General features: G+C 34.3%; 1 protein-coding gene across 1 annotated transcript; it reads left to right on the forward strand.

Moving 5' to 3' along the window:
• The first annotated feature begins 608 nt into the window (after positions 1 to 608).
• LOC145263036 (uncharacterized) lies at positions 609 to 1,247 on the forward strand. Its single transcript, XM_080119870.1, has one exon. The coding sequence runs from the start codon at positions 609 to 611 to the stop codon at positions 1,245 to 1,247; it is 639 nt and encodes a 212-aa protein (XP_079975996.1).
• The last annotated feature ends 18,594 nt before the right edge of the window (positions 1,248 to 19,841 follow it).

Here is a 19,841-nt window from a genome sequence, read left to right on the forward strand (position 1 = left end):
AATTAACGAGGGAAGGACCAGAGATTGAAGCTCAGACGAGTCCTTGCCATGGAACTAAGGATAAACCAAAGACAGGCTCGATACGTAAGAGACAAGGATATCCCCCCACTAAACTATGAAGTTTATTTGTACGCTGTCAAAGCAGGATCGACTGTTTTAGCAGGTCCTGCTCAGGTGTGGCAGCAGTACTCCATCATCGGACTTACTTGGCTTGTATATAGATAGAGAATTGCGTCAGAAATGAGGTATCTTGTGGAGCGGTAGAAAGATCCCACCATTTTCCAGCGATCTTGGCAACATACTTGGTGTAGTGTTCCATTTCAGATCAGGAGTATAGGTTAATTCCAGTAGCTTGTCAAAACATATACCGGGTTTTGAATAAGTCCTGTTACATTTTTATTTTTATAAATCCATGTATTATTATTGATTGTAACTAACATTTGAGTACGTCTAATTAATACTTATATATTACAGATACAATATTGACTCCTGAGAAAATCCTAAATTAAAAGTACAACCCAATGGAAGGAAAAAGAAATGAAATCTCTGTTTTGCTGCGCGCGGGTCGCAAAAAAACTGACATTGCAAAGCTACTAAACGTCAGGAGAATGACTGGGTATCGTGTTGCCCAACGTCTGAATAACTCGGAGACCCTCAAGGATCGACCTCGATCAGGAAGGCCTAAAAAGATTAGGCGTGAAACCATCAAAAAGTCCTTTGAAAATGATCCTGAGCTGAAAATGACAAGACTGGCTCAAAAGATGAAGATTTCTGTATCCACAGTGTCCAGGGTGGTCAAGAGCATGGGAAGAAAGAGTCTAAGACGTTCCAAGAGACCCCTCTTGAGTGCTGCAATGATTCATAAACGTATGGAGAGGAGCACCCGCCTGTTGAATTACTTAAAGAGCCACGGGAATCGTATCCTAATTTTCTCCGATGAGAAAACATTCACTGTCGATCCAGTCTTCAACAGGCAGAACGACCGGGTCGTAAGCTTTGCCAATGATGTCTCTAACCACAAGAAAGTGTTAACAACCAAGAATCCAGCATCTGTCATGATGCTTGGGGTCGTAGCATCCAATGGGGAGAAGATACCCCCAGTGTGGCTTGAACAGGGATACAGGCTAACCTCCGCTGTTAACAAAGACATTTTGGAAACTAAAGTTCTTCCATGGGTTAAAAGGTTACCAAGAAAGCAGATTACGTGTTCCAGCAGAACGGCGCACCCGCACACACCGCCAAAATAGCGCAGAACTGGTTAGAGACTAACATAAACTTCTGGCCCAAAGACTTTTGGCCTCCACAGATTTGAACCCCCTTGATTTCAGTGTGTGCGCGCATATTGATGCAAGGGCCTGTAAGACCAGCCACAGTAACACAAATGAGCTGAAAGCCTCTGTGAACCGAGCATGGGCATTCATTTATTTTAAGAGTAGATAGAAATATGGAGACAGACAGAAAGACAGATATATATATATATATATATATATATATATATATATATATATATATATATATATATGCAATTACTGTATTTTACAATTTCTGAACCCGTGGTAAACAAATCGAGCCAGTCAATTGTATTTTTCTCTACTTTTTACGCTAATATAATGCTAAGAGATGTTAATAAAGATACACATCCGAAGGGACTTAATATATGACATTTAACCAAAAGTAATTATGTAATCTTATAGAATTATTGAACTCCGAAGACGTCGGGTGAATCAGATGATCACATTCTACCTTAAATTTCCTGTATCTCATGAAGCAATAATATTAACACATCTTTTGCTATTAAAACAACTGTTCGAATATATTTAATATATACGAATTTCCAAAAGTAATTCTCTAATCTAACGTATATATTATCGACAACGCCAAGTTAAACAAGTTGTGCCAATAATTTTTTTTTTAAATTCTTGTTACAAATCTATGATATTGAGACCTTAATAAATTAAGAAAGCGCCCAGTACACTCTCCGTTGTAGAAGTGAAGAAAAAATAAAAAGTTTAGCAGATCTCCAATGTACTAGGGAAAAACAATTAAAATTTATGAGCTTTTCAGATCTACTAAAACCAATATGCTTCCTACGCTTCTCTTTGTCGGGAACTAATGGTGATTATGACAATTTTACAGAAACAATATATTTAAGCCGGATTTATGGTCTATCAATTCATATTGAAAAAAAATGCTGAGCCATTTGCTACCCAAACACGTCTATCCCTTCTTGAATATGTAGCACTTATATGCCACTACTTGGCCTATCAAGGATTATAAGAACGTGGCCATGTGTACCGGCAACACCGCTCTATTTGTCAGAAATTTTTAAAATCTATTACGTTTAAATAGCTTTTTTAAGTCACATAACGTTTACATAGCTTTTTTTTCTGTTAAGGCATTATGAAAGTAAAGAAACCTCCCAATCACTACTAAATCAAGCTCCCCGTATAATGGAATACTTTTTTTGTGTGTATCTGATAGTCAAAACTGCTAGAGAAACGTAAATAAAATTTATACGACAAGGGCAATAATAAGTTTAATATAAGGGAATTATTTCGACAATCACAATATCAAGGAGCAATAAATGAAATACACAGTTAATGCCAACTAATGCATGAATAAATAAAGCTAAGAAGAAATTCAAGTGATTATTGGAACATACAACTCAATTTAAGGAGATCTACATAGCATTATTACAATAATTATGTAATATTCTTACTTATTTTCCATCAAAAAGTTAGTCGAAAATTCTACTTTAAAATTAGAATTAGTCGAGAATTCTACTTTAAGATTTAATTAGAAAGTTTCAAGCTATTGATAACAACACTTGAAAAAGAAATGGCCCGTTCCTAAGCAAACCTGGTTTAGTTTAATCTTAAACAAGATTTTTCTATTAATCTATTTATTGCGAACTTTTATGCTCATTTATCTTAGTTGCTGTTTCACGATGTTTCGGTCAACTATTCCTCTGGCCTTCATCAGGTGGTAACTGCGACGGGATAAGATCTCCGAATCTCCTAAATGTATTCTCAGCAATTGCTATCATCTATAGTTGTTATCGTCTCGCCACGTTTTTCGCCAAGTAAGCCTCTAGCCGGCTTTCAGTTAGGATTGAAAATTCTTACCTGGAACGGTAGAGATACAACGTCCCGATCTACTGCGCCACGGGCCTCGAATCGACCGGAACGATGTGATTTATCCATTTATCCGTACACAACGGAAACTACAATATTGATTTAAAAATAGTTTATATAGAAAAGTGAGGATACTAGTTCGCAATAAATAAATTAATAAATAATAGTCATCTTAATCATGAAGTCCAATAATACCATATGAGATTTATCTAGATTAAATATATTTACAACTAAAGCAAGACCGATCAACAAAATATAAAGTTTGTAGGTATGTTTATATATATATATATATATATATATATATATATATATATATATATATATATATATATAAATATATATATATGTATATATATATATAAATATATATATATATATATATATATATATATAAGTGAACGTGTCTGTCGGTGTTTGTCTTTCTGTCTGTGTTCATTTCACAATAACTCTGTCAATTTTCAGTCTACAGACTCGAAATTTGATATCCAGGGGTTGAGATTTAGGAAAATCTTTGTAATCTGTTTGAGAATTTTACCAAACTCCTTCGCTAATTTTGGATCTAAACACTTGAAATTTTAGATATAGGTTTCTTGGACGTGGACGTAACGTAACTTGATTTGAGCCCCAAACAATAAATGTTAAGGGGTCATAATCTGGGTCAAAGTTTAAAAAAATTGATCTCTGTGGTCTCTACCACATTACTCAGACAATTTCTGGTCGAAACGTTTGTAATTTAACATAAATGGGATTCAGAGATAGGGCAAGCTTTTTAATCGATCCAGGTCGAAAATTTTTAGTTACCAATATATAAATGTATGTATGTGTGTATGTTTGCATGCCTGCTTAAAACTTTCGACAGAGGCGATGGATTTTCACAAGCTCCGTATCGTTTTGAAGCTCGACCCTTCAGACGTATGTACAAGCATATACATGCAATTGCAGTTTGTATAACAAAAGAAAAAATGACCCATTAATACTTTTATTTTTTATTATAAACAAAACCTTTACCAAACTTTACAACTTGCATTGTATGTAAACATTTCATTATAATACTTTTGAGTGTTGAAGATGATATATTTTCCATTGATATCTAAGCTTGGATAAATATTTATTTTTAATTTAACATATTTACTTCAATTAACAAATCAGTTTTAATGTCACGCAGATACATGGTCACTTAAGCATGACCACATATATGCATACATATGAAAAACCATCATGTGAATTTTCAATCTTAAAATAACATGAAAGAAATTCAAATTATAATTGACAATCTTCGACCTTGGGATATTACGTATACACGACTAGAACGTATTACACACGAAGGTCGCATTGAAATTGCTTAGTTTTTTTAATTTTTTTTATCTGCTTGTAACTGCTTGTAATTTCTAGTGTTGTTGCTTCTGGGAAATTCTCATTCCGTTAGATTAAATTAGAAAACACGTGATCTGTTCATCTGAAAACCAGATTAGTGAAGTAAGTAAAGATTTATATATATATAGATATATTTTTCGTTTTGCTTTGTAAACAGTGAGAATTGATTAGAATGGCCAGCGTTCATATCATAACATATACACGATCCTTTGTGGAAGTGGAAACTATCTTCGTAGGTATATGTATATGTTTGCCCGTTTTGAATTACCGGTGTACGGATGTCGAATTGTTAATGCAATAAAAAAAAGTCTTTATTTTTATTTTGCATGTATTTATGTAAAAAAAAGGCTGGGTATATAAAAATTAGATATGTTTCATAATATGATATACTAAGAATAAAAGAGCATAGAATATAAAACAGCATAGAATATAACTGGAAGAAATAAACAAAAACAGATGATAGAAATATGACACGACTCATTGTCATCTAGTATGTAAATCGGCATATGCATGATTTTTATGGCATTAAATTAATTTCCCCTATTTTGTGAATGCATGAAATATTTATCCCACCATCCCTCCCCCCCCTCTCTCTCTCTCTCTCTCTCTCTCTCTCTCTCTCTCTACACGTTGACACGTCGGTTCTCATAAGACTACCGAATAAAAGCAGCAATAAGCCTGGCTAGTATTTACGAACACTAGACGCTGAATGTACTCCCCGCTGATCTAGGCATTATTGCCGGTTGTCCTTAATTTATATACACACTTGCATCTGGAATCAAAAACAGTGCTGACTCGGATGAAATGGGGTTCGTATTGCTCAACTCTTGCCTCAATAACTGCACCTTAGCCACTACAGTACTGAACGGAGGCGTAATATATATATATATATATATGTATATTACATGGAGGTCACCACTTATCAAGGCCCGGAAGCCACTTGGGGATAAGGGTTATTTTGTGTGCAATAATCAATGTAATAATATCGTAGTAATAGTTGGTATTGGAGATTTGATAAAGCGTCTTACTTAAGCGGGCGATTAATCAGGAATTTGTTTATGTTTGACCTGAATACGTCCAAGTTGTAGTATGGTGGGAAACAGGCAAATGGAAGAGAATTCCACAGGCGTGCACTTCTCAGAAAAAAACTATGTTCATGGAATCTACGTTTTGATTTAGGCACAGATAAAAAGTGGGGGAAATTATTGACAGTGGTTTTAGCTAGAGATGTTTATCATGAAGGATTGGCGAGGAGGGGACCAAAGATTGGAGCTCGGATGAGCACTTGCCATGGAAATAACGATAAAAATGACAGGCTCGCAACGTGTCTTCTGTGTGAGAAAGATTGTAGGGAAGAGAAGAGAGCATCCCCCACTAGGCTACGAAGTCTATTTTGTATTTTGTCAAGGCAGGATAGGCTGTTTTGAAGCCTAAGCTCAGATGTGGCAGCACCGCTCCATCTTTGGGTGTACTTGGCTGTTATAGAGATAGCGAATTGCATCAGTAGTGAGCTATCTTCTGGAGCGGTAGACGGATCCCACCATTTTCACAGCGGCCCGGGCAACAGACTTGATATACGTGTTCCATTTCAGATCAGGAGTAAAGGTCAAACACACGAGCTTGTCAAAACATGAAGCCTCCCCAAAACGAGAACCATCCATTTCGATTGATGCTAGATGAGGACAGAGCGTTGATGATGTAAAATTAGGAGCTAGATTTTAGATGACTTAAATATAGCCCATCATCTCTTCCCCCACTGAACCACGCGCTCAAGATCAGAGGAGAGGGAATCAGAGAGAGAGAGAGAGAGAGAGAGAGAGAGAGAGAGAGAGAGCTTTATCATTTACGGCCTTTGGTGTGCCGCCGTAGATGGTCGTGTCATCCGCATAGATGTCAACGAATGATTTAAGTGTGTGTTTTGGGAGATCACTGATGTAAATAAGGAAGAGTTGGGCCTAGGATAGGCCCTTAGAGAACTACAGTATTAATACAGTGGACCCCCAATTGCTGCTCATCAACCACTACTCTTATGAACCTATCAGAGAGAAATGATTTAATTATTGAGAAGACATCTCCAGTTATACTGTAGCTGGAAATCGTGTGAAGTAGGTCCTTATGCCAAACCTTATCGACGCCTTTGATATGCCAAGATCAATTGCCCTAGAAAGGAAGACTTCGTCGAGAGATTCTCTAATCCTATGGAATATAACTGTTAGCACATCAACTGTAGATCTAACAGAACTGAAACCATATTGTATGTCATTAAGGAGGTTATTTCTGCTGAGGTAGTTGATTAATTCTTTATTTAATATGGATTCCAGTAACTTACTCATGCCACACAAGAGACTTATTTGTCTGTACTGAGAGGGAGATGACTTTTAACCTGAATTCTTTAATATAGGGCATACGGAGGTTTTCCAGAGTGTTTGAAAACCCTTATACTTAAGGCAACGCTTAAACAGTTTAGTTAGTATGGGGGCAAGTTCTGGTTGAAGCTTTTTCATCACTATAATTGGAATGCCGTCAGGGCCAGTTGCTTTACTGCAATCAAGGTTTTTGATTAGTTTGGCGACATCGTGCACATCTATTTGTATGTTGGATAGCGTGTTGTCTGTTGTAAAAGGAAATACGGGGAGTTGATGCCCTTTGTCGCAGAGGATAGAGTTAGCTGCAAAGTTCTTGGCGAGTAGTTTGGCCTTGTCTGATGCTGATGAGATGACCTCAGATCCATTGATGATGGTTGGGATAGAACGCACGGATCTGTTCTATTTGCCAAAACTGGTGAGACTCAAACCACTGCTAAGCTACTTTGGATTTAACAGACTGAGTATATAGCTTTCTGGCATGTTTTATTACTCTTTTACAGTGGTCCCTAGCGGTCCTGAAGGCAGCTTTAGTCTCAGTGCATCTATTCCTTTGCTATCTATGGAATATGTGATTTATGTGCGCAATGGCAGCAGCACATTCTGGGGAGAACCATTGCTAGCTGTTAGGGTTTTGTTGGAATATTTAGGATGGTATGAATCGGTCTATACCTACAATTAACCAGTCGGTCAGGTCTGATACTATAGAGGATACATCCTTTTAAAACATGGAATTCAGATGTACATCAGATATGAATGTACTAAAGCTATTTCAGTCAGCCATAGAGTATCGATATACAGTACGGTGTAGAGGTACACATAGACTTATTGTATTTCATTTTTATCTTAACTGATACAACTGTGTGATCAGAGGATCCCAGGGGAGATAGAACGGAGCATAAACATAGCTCAGGGGAAGTTGTGAGAAAAAGGTTTAGCAGGCTTGCATACTGACCAGTAGTATCGGGCACACGGATGGATTCGTGAACACTCTGAGTGAGGTCATAGACAATGGCAAAATCATGACAGAACCTCCCCTCATCATCTGTCGTACTTGAGTGGGTTAGCCATTCCACATTATGGACATTGAAGTCACCGCAAATTTGAATGGTAGCATGATCAGATAGGATGAGGTCAATTTTACCAGATATACTCTTAAGGACAGTAACCCCGCTGTTTTTGGGATGATAGAGGTAAACTATGAATGCGCTGGTTTAAGCAAGTGCAACCCGGAAGCACATATAAGGTACATTCTGGTCTTCTCTGGAAATATCTCTACAACACGGGAAGCTATCTTTAATGTAGTCGTATATTTCATGTCCATGGCGATCTTGGGGGTCAGATTTAGATGTTAAGTTGGAGTATCCTTTTATTATGAACTCATCTAGGGAAGTGATCGGCCCTATGCAAGTTCCGCTTAGAAAGAGTAATTTCGGTTTCGTCTCCTGTAATTGCGTTTCAACCTCTGGAAGGTTGGAACGTAGACTCCTGATGTTGGAGAAGGAGACATGGTAGTAGGGGTCTTCGTTGAAGGATGGGGTTCTAGGTTTATTTGTGTGTGTGTGTGTGTGTGTTTTCAGATATTACATGCTGAGTATTTGGGGTTTGTGGAACAGGTCGACAGACTTGGTTAGATTCGGCAGAGAAGGAATGTTAGAGAGAGAAAAAGAGGATTTTTTGTAGCACATGATAAGGTAAAGCCGTTACAATTACCCACTAATATGGCATCGAGAGGCTCCACCAGAAACTACTTCATGGTCCAGAATCCATTCACCAAATGGCAATACAGCAGCCCCAGTACTTTACACCTGCTCATAGGACATCCTCTTTAGTGGTTAACCAAGGTTCGGATCCCTGACTATTAGGCGGGTATCATCAGCCCAGATTAAACGTTTACCTCCAGCACCCTTACTAGTGACATGACCACAAGGATAGACATAGACACAGAAAAATTTCCGACATCTCAGGCTACTGTTTACTATGTATTAACGACTTGGAAAGCAGCTTTTTCTTCCCCCTTTGTCAGAAAAAATCACCCATTGGAAATGAGGATTGAGGGGCAAAAATGGAGAAGCGAGAGTTACTGGACCTGCCGATAACACAACCACAGTGTATTATCTAATCTCCATTAAAAATTAAAGAATGTAAGGACTTATTAATATCTACTCAATATAAGTCCGTTACTCCGTTTCCAGTTTAGAAAAATATTTGAAAATAATCTTCTCTCACATAATTATGCGTGGACATATTTTTTGTATTAATTTAGTTTGGAAGAACCCGTTAAAAATCTGGTTAAGAGTAAACCAATTTGGCTTATGTATTAAGTTAAGACTGGTTGAGAAATAATACATACTGCTGAGAAAAAAAAAGCATTTTTCAGTGTTTAGTTCATAGTGCAGATATCATGTGGAGAAAGAAACCAACAGAAAAAAAAAAAACAAAAGAAAGATAAGTGCTGTTGAAATTTTCAGAAATTTAGTCAAACCTGATAAAATAAATAAATGAATAGAAAATAATGTATGTAATACATAGGTTTTTGCGATATCAAGACAGGTGGGTTTCAAAATTATAGATAGAAAATAGCATAACTTCGCTTTGGAAAAGTTTAACCATGCGGTCTCGAGTTCATACGGAGGAAGAGGGAAGAACTAGTCGTCCTAACTCGGGTACTTAAGGGGAAGTGTTGGGGATGGCATCTTGGGTTCTGTATTTTTTTTTTTAATTCAACAATGCTTTTGTTTATTTTGTTTTCGTTGGATTTAATTACCTCGAAAGAGAATATTCGATCATTTTAGCTTATATAAGGCCGTTAGTTCGTTCCCAGTTTAGGAGAATATTTGAAAAGAATCTTCCCTCACATAATTATGCATGTATTTTTTTTGATTTCTCTAACCTCGATAGAGAATGATTTGAGCAGTCTAGCCTTACCTTTATTAGATATCGCAATTGAACTTTCAATTTGGTAGGTCGTGTTTTTTTTAATTAATTTAGTTTGGAAGAACCCGTTTAAAAGCTGGTTAAGAGAAGAACAATTTGGCTTAGGTACTAAGTTTAGACTGGTTGAGAAATAATGCATACTGTTGAGAAAAAAAAAGCATTTTTCAGTGTTTAGTTAATAGTGCAGATATAATTTGGAGAAAAAATACAACAGAAAAATAGAGCACAAGAAAGATAAGTGTAGTTGAAATGTTCAGAAATTTAGTCAAACCTAGAAAAATAAAGAGATGAATAGAAAATAATGTATGCAATACATAGGTTTTTGCGATATCAAGACAGGTGGGTTTCAAAATTATAGATAGAAAATAGCATAAATTAGATTTGGAAGAGTTTGACCGTGCGGTCTCGAGTTCATATCGAGGAAGAGGAAAGGACTAGTCGTCCTAACCGGTATTATATATATATATATATATATATATATATATATATATATATATATATATATAGGTATATATATATATAGGTGTGTGTGTGTGCGTGCGTATGTGTGTGTGTTTTATCTGACCTTTCTTAGGAGCAGTTTAAACTAAACTTCGCAGTCAAATTTTTGTCTTGTGACATGAGAATCCATATATATATATATATATATATATATATATATATATATATATATATATATATATATATATATATATATATATATATATGGAGGAATTGGAATTCTGGAACGAATCTGATTGTGTTTTCATGTAGTAAACTATATCTACATGGCCAAAATTGTAAGTAGATTAATTTTGCAAGCGACTAAATATGTTATTTCTAAAATGCGCAAATATGCCTTTCTATCATAAAACACTTTATAGTTTTCAGTTTTTGCATACGTATAGATTAAGGTAAGACGGTAAGGAATAAAGCTGGAATAGTATATGTTTTGGTTTCGATTCTCGCCGATGACGGCCAACCCATATTTTATAGAGGAAACAATTTAACTCACTACTATACATCGGACACAGCATAATAATCAATAAACTATTGTCTCTTTACAAAATCTGCTTGAATTTAAATATCATATTTAATTGTATTATAGGACAGGGGCAGAATGTATTTACCCTGTCGTAAAAAAGGGTACACTATAATGATCACTACTTATTTTATTATGATAATAATAAATACTAAATGTGCATTTCTGGTTCAACTAGTGGTCAGTAAAAACTACTTTGATGGATGATCTGTCACTTCAAAATATACTATTATATACTTCTTTATTTATATACTCTCGCAAACATACAACTTTGCCGTGTTTATGAAATCAAAGTTATAATAACAGAGCACGATTTGGAATGTTATGGCAATATGCAGAAAAATGTCGTGAAGATTATTGCTTTTTGCGTTGAAAGAATAGAAGATCACCTTTGAAATCACTGGGGTATATCTAAAATTGAAAGCGCTATATTTGTGGAAAATATTAACACACTCTTGGCTCTCTAATGATACTATGTCTTATCATGTGTCAACGATTTTCCGTCCGAAAACATCAGATCTTTATCGCAGAACATACAATTTATTAATTCCATTATTTTCATAATATTCCCTCCGTTTCAGATAATAATAATTCTATCCCAGTCATTTAAGAGGAACAATAAATTTGTCATTACCTGATAATATACAACCCCTAATTAACCATAATATATTTTCACCCATCGTTTAAAGGTATTTGCTTTAAAATAACGCTGTATGAAATAAACTGTTGTCTTATTATTATCTGTTCGATTTGTTTAATTATCGGGTATGAAGATAGTTACAATTGGTATCTTGAGCATTATGACATACTTACCTTGCCGATCATAGCGTTTTTACTGTGGACGATCTTTTTTTCGCTAATATGGTTGAAACTTAAATTAAGTCCATAATTCGATAGTGATTTTTAATTAACGAATTTATGTTTATTACATTTTTCATACAATTATAATTTCAGAGAACAAAGCACTGTTTTTGAAACTGGGTAAACGTTTCAGGGAGGAATACATGTCTAATTCCCTGCCACTTCTAAAGAAAATCTTTTGCCTGTCCTTGTCTTTTGTTATCCTATATTTTAGCGGCTTTATTTATGATTTTTGCATGAAATTTCAACTGTTGTAATCCTTTAAATTTGCAACTTATTATCAATTAATTTCACGTTTAATATTTACATTTTCTTTAATTACAATTTCACTCCAAACAAGACACATTGCCACTTTGATTTAGGGGGTGACCATCAGGGACATAAGCTACAGGGGTACTATGAGGGGGGATGGGCAGCAAATTGTCGGTTCACGTTACACTTGAACTTCTGAATGTCAGTACAGTTGGGGAAGCAGGAACTCGGAAGGGAATTCCAAAGTCCAGCGATACTAGGGGAAAAAAACTACTGGAGTAGAAGGCTCTCTAACATTTAGGGATCTCAACTGTGAAGGAGTGGGATTTTGCTGCTTGTCGGGTTTGTCGGAAGTATTTACGTCGATGGGGTAAAAGTACTTGCAGTTCGTCAGAGCATTCACCATTAAAATACTTGTAGAACAGGCAGAGGGATGCAACATTTCGTCGATGGGGCAGAGGCTGAAGCTTAGATAACAGTTCAGGACCTATCAGGTTGGCGACTCTCTTTGAAACTCTTTCCAGGAGTGAGAGAATAGTAGCAGATGCGCCAGCCCTTATATGACAACAATACTCCATACATTTTAGTAATGGAATCAAAAAATATATTTGGGAATTTTTATATGATTCAGATAGAAAAAAAAACGAATTATTATTGCAAATAATTTCAAGTCATTAATTGATTAGAATTATTCCACATGAAGAAATTGTCGGCTACTTTTACTTACCAAAAAGCATTTCGTACTTTTGTATCCAATAAAAATGGGCTAATGCATAGTTGTTAGCGACAAGTTGGTAGAAAAAAAATCACATTATGATTAGCGTTTGATGTTGACTAAAAGTATCATGCTACATGAAATTCAAAATTTTATAATCTCACACATTTAAAACGATTTTGTAGATTTGAAAAATCAAACTGGAAAAAACTATAAAATAAAATTATTAGGTGCAAAAACAATTTCGTTTTCTAACATATATTATTTTTATATATGATTTCTGAATTAATTCCTTTATATATATATATATATATATATATATATATATATATATATATATATATATATATATATATACGTATTTTTTTGCACTATCAAACCGTCTTATTTCTTTTCCGCTCTCAACCTCTACATTTATACTTTGCAGGCTTTTAGATTTTGGATTTATATGTACGATATTGATTAATGACCATTATATAATGATTTATTTTCAGCTAAAATTGAGTAATGTGGACTGTATTTGATAATAATTTTTTCATCCATAATAATTAGAAATCGGTATATATATATATATATATATATATATTTCATATATATATATATATATATATGTATATATATATATATATATATTGTTTACAGAAAGTTTAAAAATATAAATTCTCCGCTCTTATTTTCGTATTTCTCTTATAAGTGAGCACTCTTCTGGATCTCTAATGATACTACTACTACTACTACTACTACTACTGCTGCTAATAATAATAATAATAATAATAATAATAATAAAAAAATAATAATAATATACATATATATATATATATATATATATATATATATACTATTTTACAAAAAACTATAAATTTATAACAAAAATACCAGATGCATTATACGTTTCACTGCTGGTTAAGCTGAACTACTAAAACGTTTAATTTACTTTATTGCGGACTATTATTCTCATCTTTATTGGTGGTTGTTTCACGAAGTTTCAGCCAACTATTCATCTAGACTTCATTAGGTGGTAACAGTGATGGATAGGAACTCTGAATCTCCTAATTGCATTCTCAGCAATCACTGCCGTCCGTAGTTGTTGTCGTCTCAGCACGTCGTGAAACAACCACCAATAAAGATGAGAATAATAGTCCGCAATACAATAAATTAATATTAATAATACGCATCTCAATAATGAATTCCAATTAGTAAAAAGTAATTTTAAAATGTGTCAACCAGACAAACATATCAGGGATATAATTATTTTGTATGGCCACTTGTCAGTATTTCCCAGTAAGGCTATTGCTATTTTGCTAACATATTTAATGATCATTTCTTATAATTTTTCTTTAACTACAGGAAGCAACATTGTACTCATTTTTCAAAATCATAAAATACATTTTTATTAGTATACATAAAACTACACAGTAGCTGTTTACTAGTAAATGCCGTTGTCGATCTGTACACTAGTATGTAATATCCTTTTGCTCTTGAGATAATTTATCAAGTATTTACATTTTAATTTGCTTGTCTGTTTTATTTTTTAAAATATTTTATTTAGTTCTATGTAAATATAAGGAAATAGGGGAAACCCACTTCGTATAAATGCAAATATTTTCCATTTCTGTGAATTTCGTGAATTATTTATTACATATTTTTCATCAGAATCAGAAAAAAACTCCTTATGGGGAATAATTTTTAAATAATTTGATTCTAATCTGTATGAACTGAGATTCGAATATTACGGACATTTATTTTTCACTTTCTGAATTTTTATACATGTTACAAGAAGAAAAATACAACATAATAATTATTAATGTGTAATTTATGTGAATTTTATATGTATTTCGTTTAGTATGTTTTCCATGAAAATGTGTCTGCTTTATAAATAAAACTGAACTATAATATATGATTCCTATGCGGAAATATATTCCCACCTAGAAGTTATGGATTAATTACATCAAAGGCAATTTACATTTTTTCTGAACGTATTGACAATGTCTTTTTGCAAAACATAAAATTAATTTATATTTACTTTTAATAAGAATGCGCTATAATACATAACAAAGCAGAATATGACACATAAAAATAAGTGAATTTAATTACAATTCAATTAATTCAATATGGATTCTGTTAAAAGTTCTGAAGCAGAAGAAACTGTTTGACGAAGTAAACAGTGTTATATTTTGTATTTCCTCTATTTCTCCTACATTACTTTTAAAATGATTGTATAATGAAAACATTAGAATATACCTTTTATGTATGAGAAATGTCTAAATTAACTATTAGTTATCATATCTCGCTGATCGTATAAATAAGGTTAATAAAAATTAATTAAATAATCTTACACTTATATACACACATACGCAAACACACACATATACAGGGTGTCCACAAAGTCTGGCTATTTAATGTAGTCAGATTTTGTGGACACACTGTAGATTATGCAGCCAGACTTTGTGAGAACAATGCAGATTATGTATCCAGACTTTGTGAACACCCTTTAGATTATGTAGCCAGACTTTATGGGCACCCTTTGGATTATGCAACCAGACTTTGTGGACACCATGTAGATTATGCAGCTAGACACCCATACTTTGTGGACACCTTATATATATATATATATATATATATATATATATATATATGTCTATATCCATATATCTATCTATCTATCTATCTATCTATCTATCTCTCTCTCTCTATATATATATATATAAATATATATATATATATATATATATATATATATAAGTGAGAACGTGTGTCGAGGACACTTCTCAACCAATATTTCGTTTTGTGCTTTAAAATTAGTGTATAGTGTATTTAGGCTAATGGGTGCTTTTTACTCGGTTCCCATTGGGAAAAAGGGTTGCTGGAAAGCATCAGCTTTTTATCCGTTTATCAATATTTTCAGGGGTGCGTGAAACCTGAAAACTTCTTAATGTTAAGAATGAGCATGTTTGAAAACACTATGGAAAGATCAGATCACGCTGGACTAATAATTATCGTACCTGACTCACTGTCTGTATGTTTGATTTCGTTCTCAACTCGAGTATTTTTTTTTACTTACAAGAAGTTAAATGGTTTTAAAAAATTCATACTCGTATGTAAATATCTCCGTTTCTGTATGAATAAGAATGTAATATTAAGGCATATTTTACGATTGGGCAACGTCGGCTAGAATATATATATATATATATATATATATATATACACGTTGTGCTTCACATAAATTTCCAGATTTTTTCTAGAGGCTTTGCTGTAGGCTCTTGAAAATTAAATATGTTAATCCTATACATCTTATATAATGACTGAAAGATTTTTATGATTATGGTGTCCAGAGAAAGTAAAAAAGAAATATATTGTCATGTCCAATCAAGACACTTTCTCACCTCACCCTAAAACTCATACTTTGCTCTCTGTGTCCTTTTGCTATTCTCTAAACTAAAGCCATACCTAAGACGCTGTTTTTCTGAGATAATTACGGAGATAAAGGAGTCTGGAACGAGAGTCATTGATGTACTTAAACAAGAAGAATTCCACGAGATGTTCCAAAAGCTGTGGGAAAGGCACTGAAAGTGAATTGCAGTCGGAGAAGATTACTTCGAAGGGAACTAAATTTCAATGGGTGTACTATCAAAAAAGTGCCCATACGAACAAAGTCCGCAAATATATTGAAGACACCTTGTATATATTTCATTTATATTGATTTATTACTTTTAGTTGAATTTTAATTTTCTTTAACGCATATATATGCATGTATACAACAGCATATTTTCACTGTTTTGACTCTCGAGTGTGTATCCGTTGATATCTTATATGTTTTTCTTACTGTGTCGGATAAATACTCGAGAAGCGAAATATACTAAGAATATTCTGTTGTCGTAGTCTTATATATAAATTTATACACACACATATATATTTATTTATTTATACATATATGAATATAAATATTTACACAGAAACCTTGTGAGACGCTCATCTATTATACCACACGTACGAAGCTTATTCTTTGAAGAACACAGGCGATGCTAAACCCATAATTTTGATTATATTGTACAGTTCATTTAAGTTTAAAATTAAGTTAGATAACCGACGTCATATCAGTATAGTTGTCGATACGCGATAAAACTGTTGAAAGGTAAGCCTCGAAACTTGGCATGATCTGTACTTATGAATTGATAATATTTTTTGGCTGAATTGAAATATAGAAGAGGCTCAAATAGGCAATTAACCTGATGATATAGAAGTCAACAATAACTGTCATTACTTAAAACAATATTTTCTATTGATCGCTTGTTTCATTGATAGTTTCTGCTATTTTTCCGGTAGATTATATCTACGTCAAATTCCGTATTGATTTATGAAAATTTTGATTACGACGTGCAAAATATTCTATTTGTTATTACGCTATTGGTATGTTTTACTTTAAATCATTTTATGAAGCGAAACATTTTTTCACAAGAAATGCATTAAAATACATCTAAAATACGACACAAACTTTTGTTGTTCACGAGTAAGACCTAATGACTAAGAACTCAAAAGGTTGACAAATAATAACCTCTCATAAACTTAATGCTTTGAACTTTGGCATTATTCCTCTACAAAATTATGATACATGTTCGGAAAGAATAACAGATAGCAAACTAAAAAATAAAATAAAATAAGAAGATAGACACATAACACAAAAACAGAAATTACATAACCTCGTTATCTAAACGACGTTCTAATACATGGAAGGATTAGCGCCATCTCTTAAAAACAAGGCAGCAATTAATAGAGAAAGCTATCATATAACAACAGAATGTATTCTATAGTATCCAAACGCTATTCAGTGATAATACGATGATATTCAAAATCATCCGTTTTATTCATTATTAAATGCCTATCAAAACAGACGTCTTATAATTAATAGATTTTATGACTAAAGATCAAAGTTTAGTTCGTGTTTTCAAAATCTCAGAATCGTTCTTCCATTTACTGTCGACTCCTCTTAATAGTTTGGAGCTGTTCTCATTTTTGTGTTAAAGATTTATTTTATTACATTTTCACCCTAAACAAGTCCTATTGCCACTTTGATATAGGGGGTGACTATCAGGGACATAAGCAACAGGGGTACTATGTAGAGCGTTGGACAGCAAGATGTCGGTTCACTTTACACCGGAACCTCTGCATGTTGGGACAGTTGGGGAAGCAGGGACACAGAAGTCTAGCGGTTCTGGGGAAGAAACAGCTGGAGTAGAAGGATCTCTTACATTTAAGGATCTCTACTGTGAATGGGTGGGATTTAAATGCTTGTCGGGTTTGTTGGAGGTATTTACGTCGATGGGGCACAAGTGCTTGCAGTTCGTCGGAACATTCACCGTTAAAGTACTTTTAGAACAGGCAGAGGGATGCAGCATTTCATCGATGGGACAGAGGTTGAAGCTTAGATCACAGTTTAGGACCTATCAGGTTGGCGACTCTCTTTTGAACCTTGTCCAGGAGTTAGAGTCTAGTAGCAGATGCACCAGCCCAAATATGACAATACACCATACATGCGCGAATGGTGGCCTAAGAGAGCTAAATGATAAGTTCGGTCGGTATTAGCACGGTAGAGAGAACCTACCTTCTTGTAATTACTGAAAGAAACAAGTTTATACTTGGCAGTATTGAATGTGATCATCCATTTGTGTCCCCGTTTCACTACAGATCGGAGGGCATCCTCTAGTGTTTCTGCCATTTCATTACATATGTGTTCAATTTTTTTCGTGTCGTGTGTGTTATAGAGCGTGGTGTCATCAGCATATATACCCATCTCGGAAACAAATTTTGTCAGGGAGGTCATGTAGGAATGTTAGGAATAATAGAGGTCTAAAGATAGATCCTTACGGCTATCCCACATTTATATATAATTGTTTAGATGTACGACCGTCGTGGAGAACCTGGATTTTTCTCTTATCTAAGAAGAATTTAATTATGTTAAGTATTAGTCCAGTGATACCGCATGATTAGATTTTCCTCAGAAGACGTTCAGGACATACCCTGTCGAAAGCCTTAGATATGCTAATAATGTAAACTTGCATCCCGGACAACAGCAGGTATCAAAAATACTTGAATTAAGATATATATTTTTTAATTGTTAAAACCAGACACGTGTTTTGTTATGAAGAGACCCAAAATGGCAGAACAATGTGGAGATGGAACCAGACCTATCGTAGCCTTGAGAACATCTGTTTCAGACGAGCACCCTCTGGATGATAGGTTTTGACCTCTCAGGTCGTGTGAAGATGATTTTATTTTGGTCTCAGATAGTAAAACTCTAGTAATGTTGCTTAATTGCACACACGCAATTCCAGTCTGGGAATACCCCAGGAAACGTATCGCTGATTGGTTGGGCGGATCGTCCGACCCACCCTGTGACATTTCATTAAAAATCCAATCCCCGCTCGAAAACAGATATATTTTGCGCCGAATCTAAAGAAGATACAACTCCATCAAATGCCTGAAGACCCTCTCTATGCCATCCTGATAAGCTATCCAGTAATGAAGAAGATAGATTTGTGAAACTTGAAATGTTTTAGTAACTGAACGTTGTACATATGTAAAACGAACCTGTAACTTTTAAGGAATTAACTTTTAGTAGCTAGAAAGCCTGATTTTCTCTTTCTTTCCGGTGCATGCAAAGCTTTGTTTTTGCTTTTCAGCAGAATTCAACACAGAGGCGTAGAGAATCCATGTTGAGTTCTCCTGGTAGACTTGAGATCACGCGCCACAGTTTTTGAATCAGTTAGGGGTCATTTGCTTGGTCTGAGAACGGGAGATTACGGTCCACAAGAGTGTTAAATCCTCTGGCCTATGAATGTAATTTGGTTTGTTCCCGAGATATAGTTATGTACTGGACATGGCCATGCTACCATCTGAACCCGGCATATCATGAACAGATTTATTGGCATATATGGATAACCGTCCGTTCGAAGAAACATCTAAAGTAAAATGTTAAATTATTTTTAGACTGTTTTCATCTTTGAAACCATAAATTTAAATTAAACAAAGAGAAATCTTACTTTGAATTAATGGCGCCCATCGCGGAAGATTATACTATAAACATGGCACCAGACCAAGAACTACTGTGAACTGAATTTAATTAAGGGTTACCTCTTTGTCAGCGTGATAAAAGGCAGCATCCAAGGTTTGTTCTCCATGTCTCAAAC

Source organism: Euprymna scolopes, chromosome 3 (genome assembly GCF_053919585.1).
Source record: "Euprymna scolopes isolate OS-2025 chromosome 3, ASM5391958v1, whole genome shotgun sequence".
NCBI lineage: Eukaryota > Metazoa > Mollusca > Cephalopoda > Sepiida > Sepiolidae > Euprymna > Euprymna scolopes.

Excerpts from the sequence above, each read along its gene's own strand:
- LOC145263036 (XM_080119870.1), top strand. The coding sequence starts at position 609 with ATGACTGGGTATCGTGTTGCCCAACGTCTGAATAACTCGGAGACCCTC.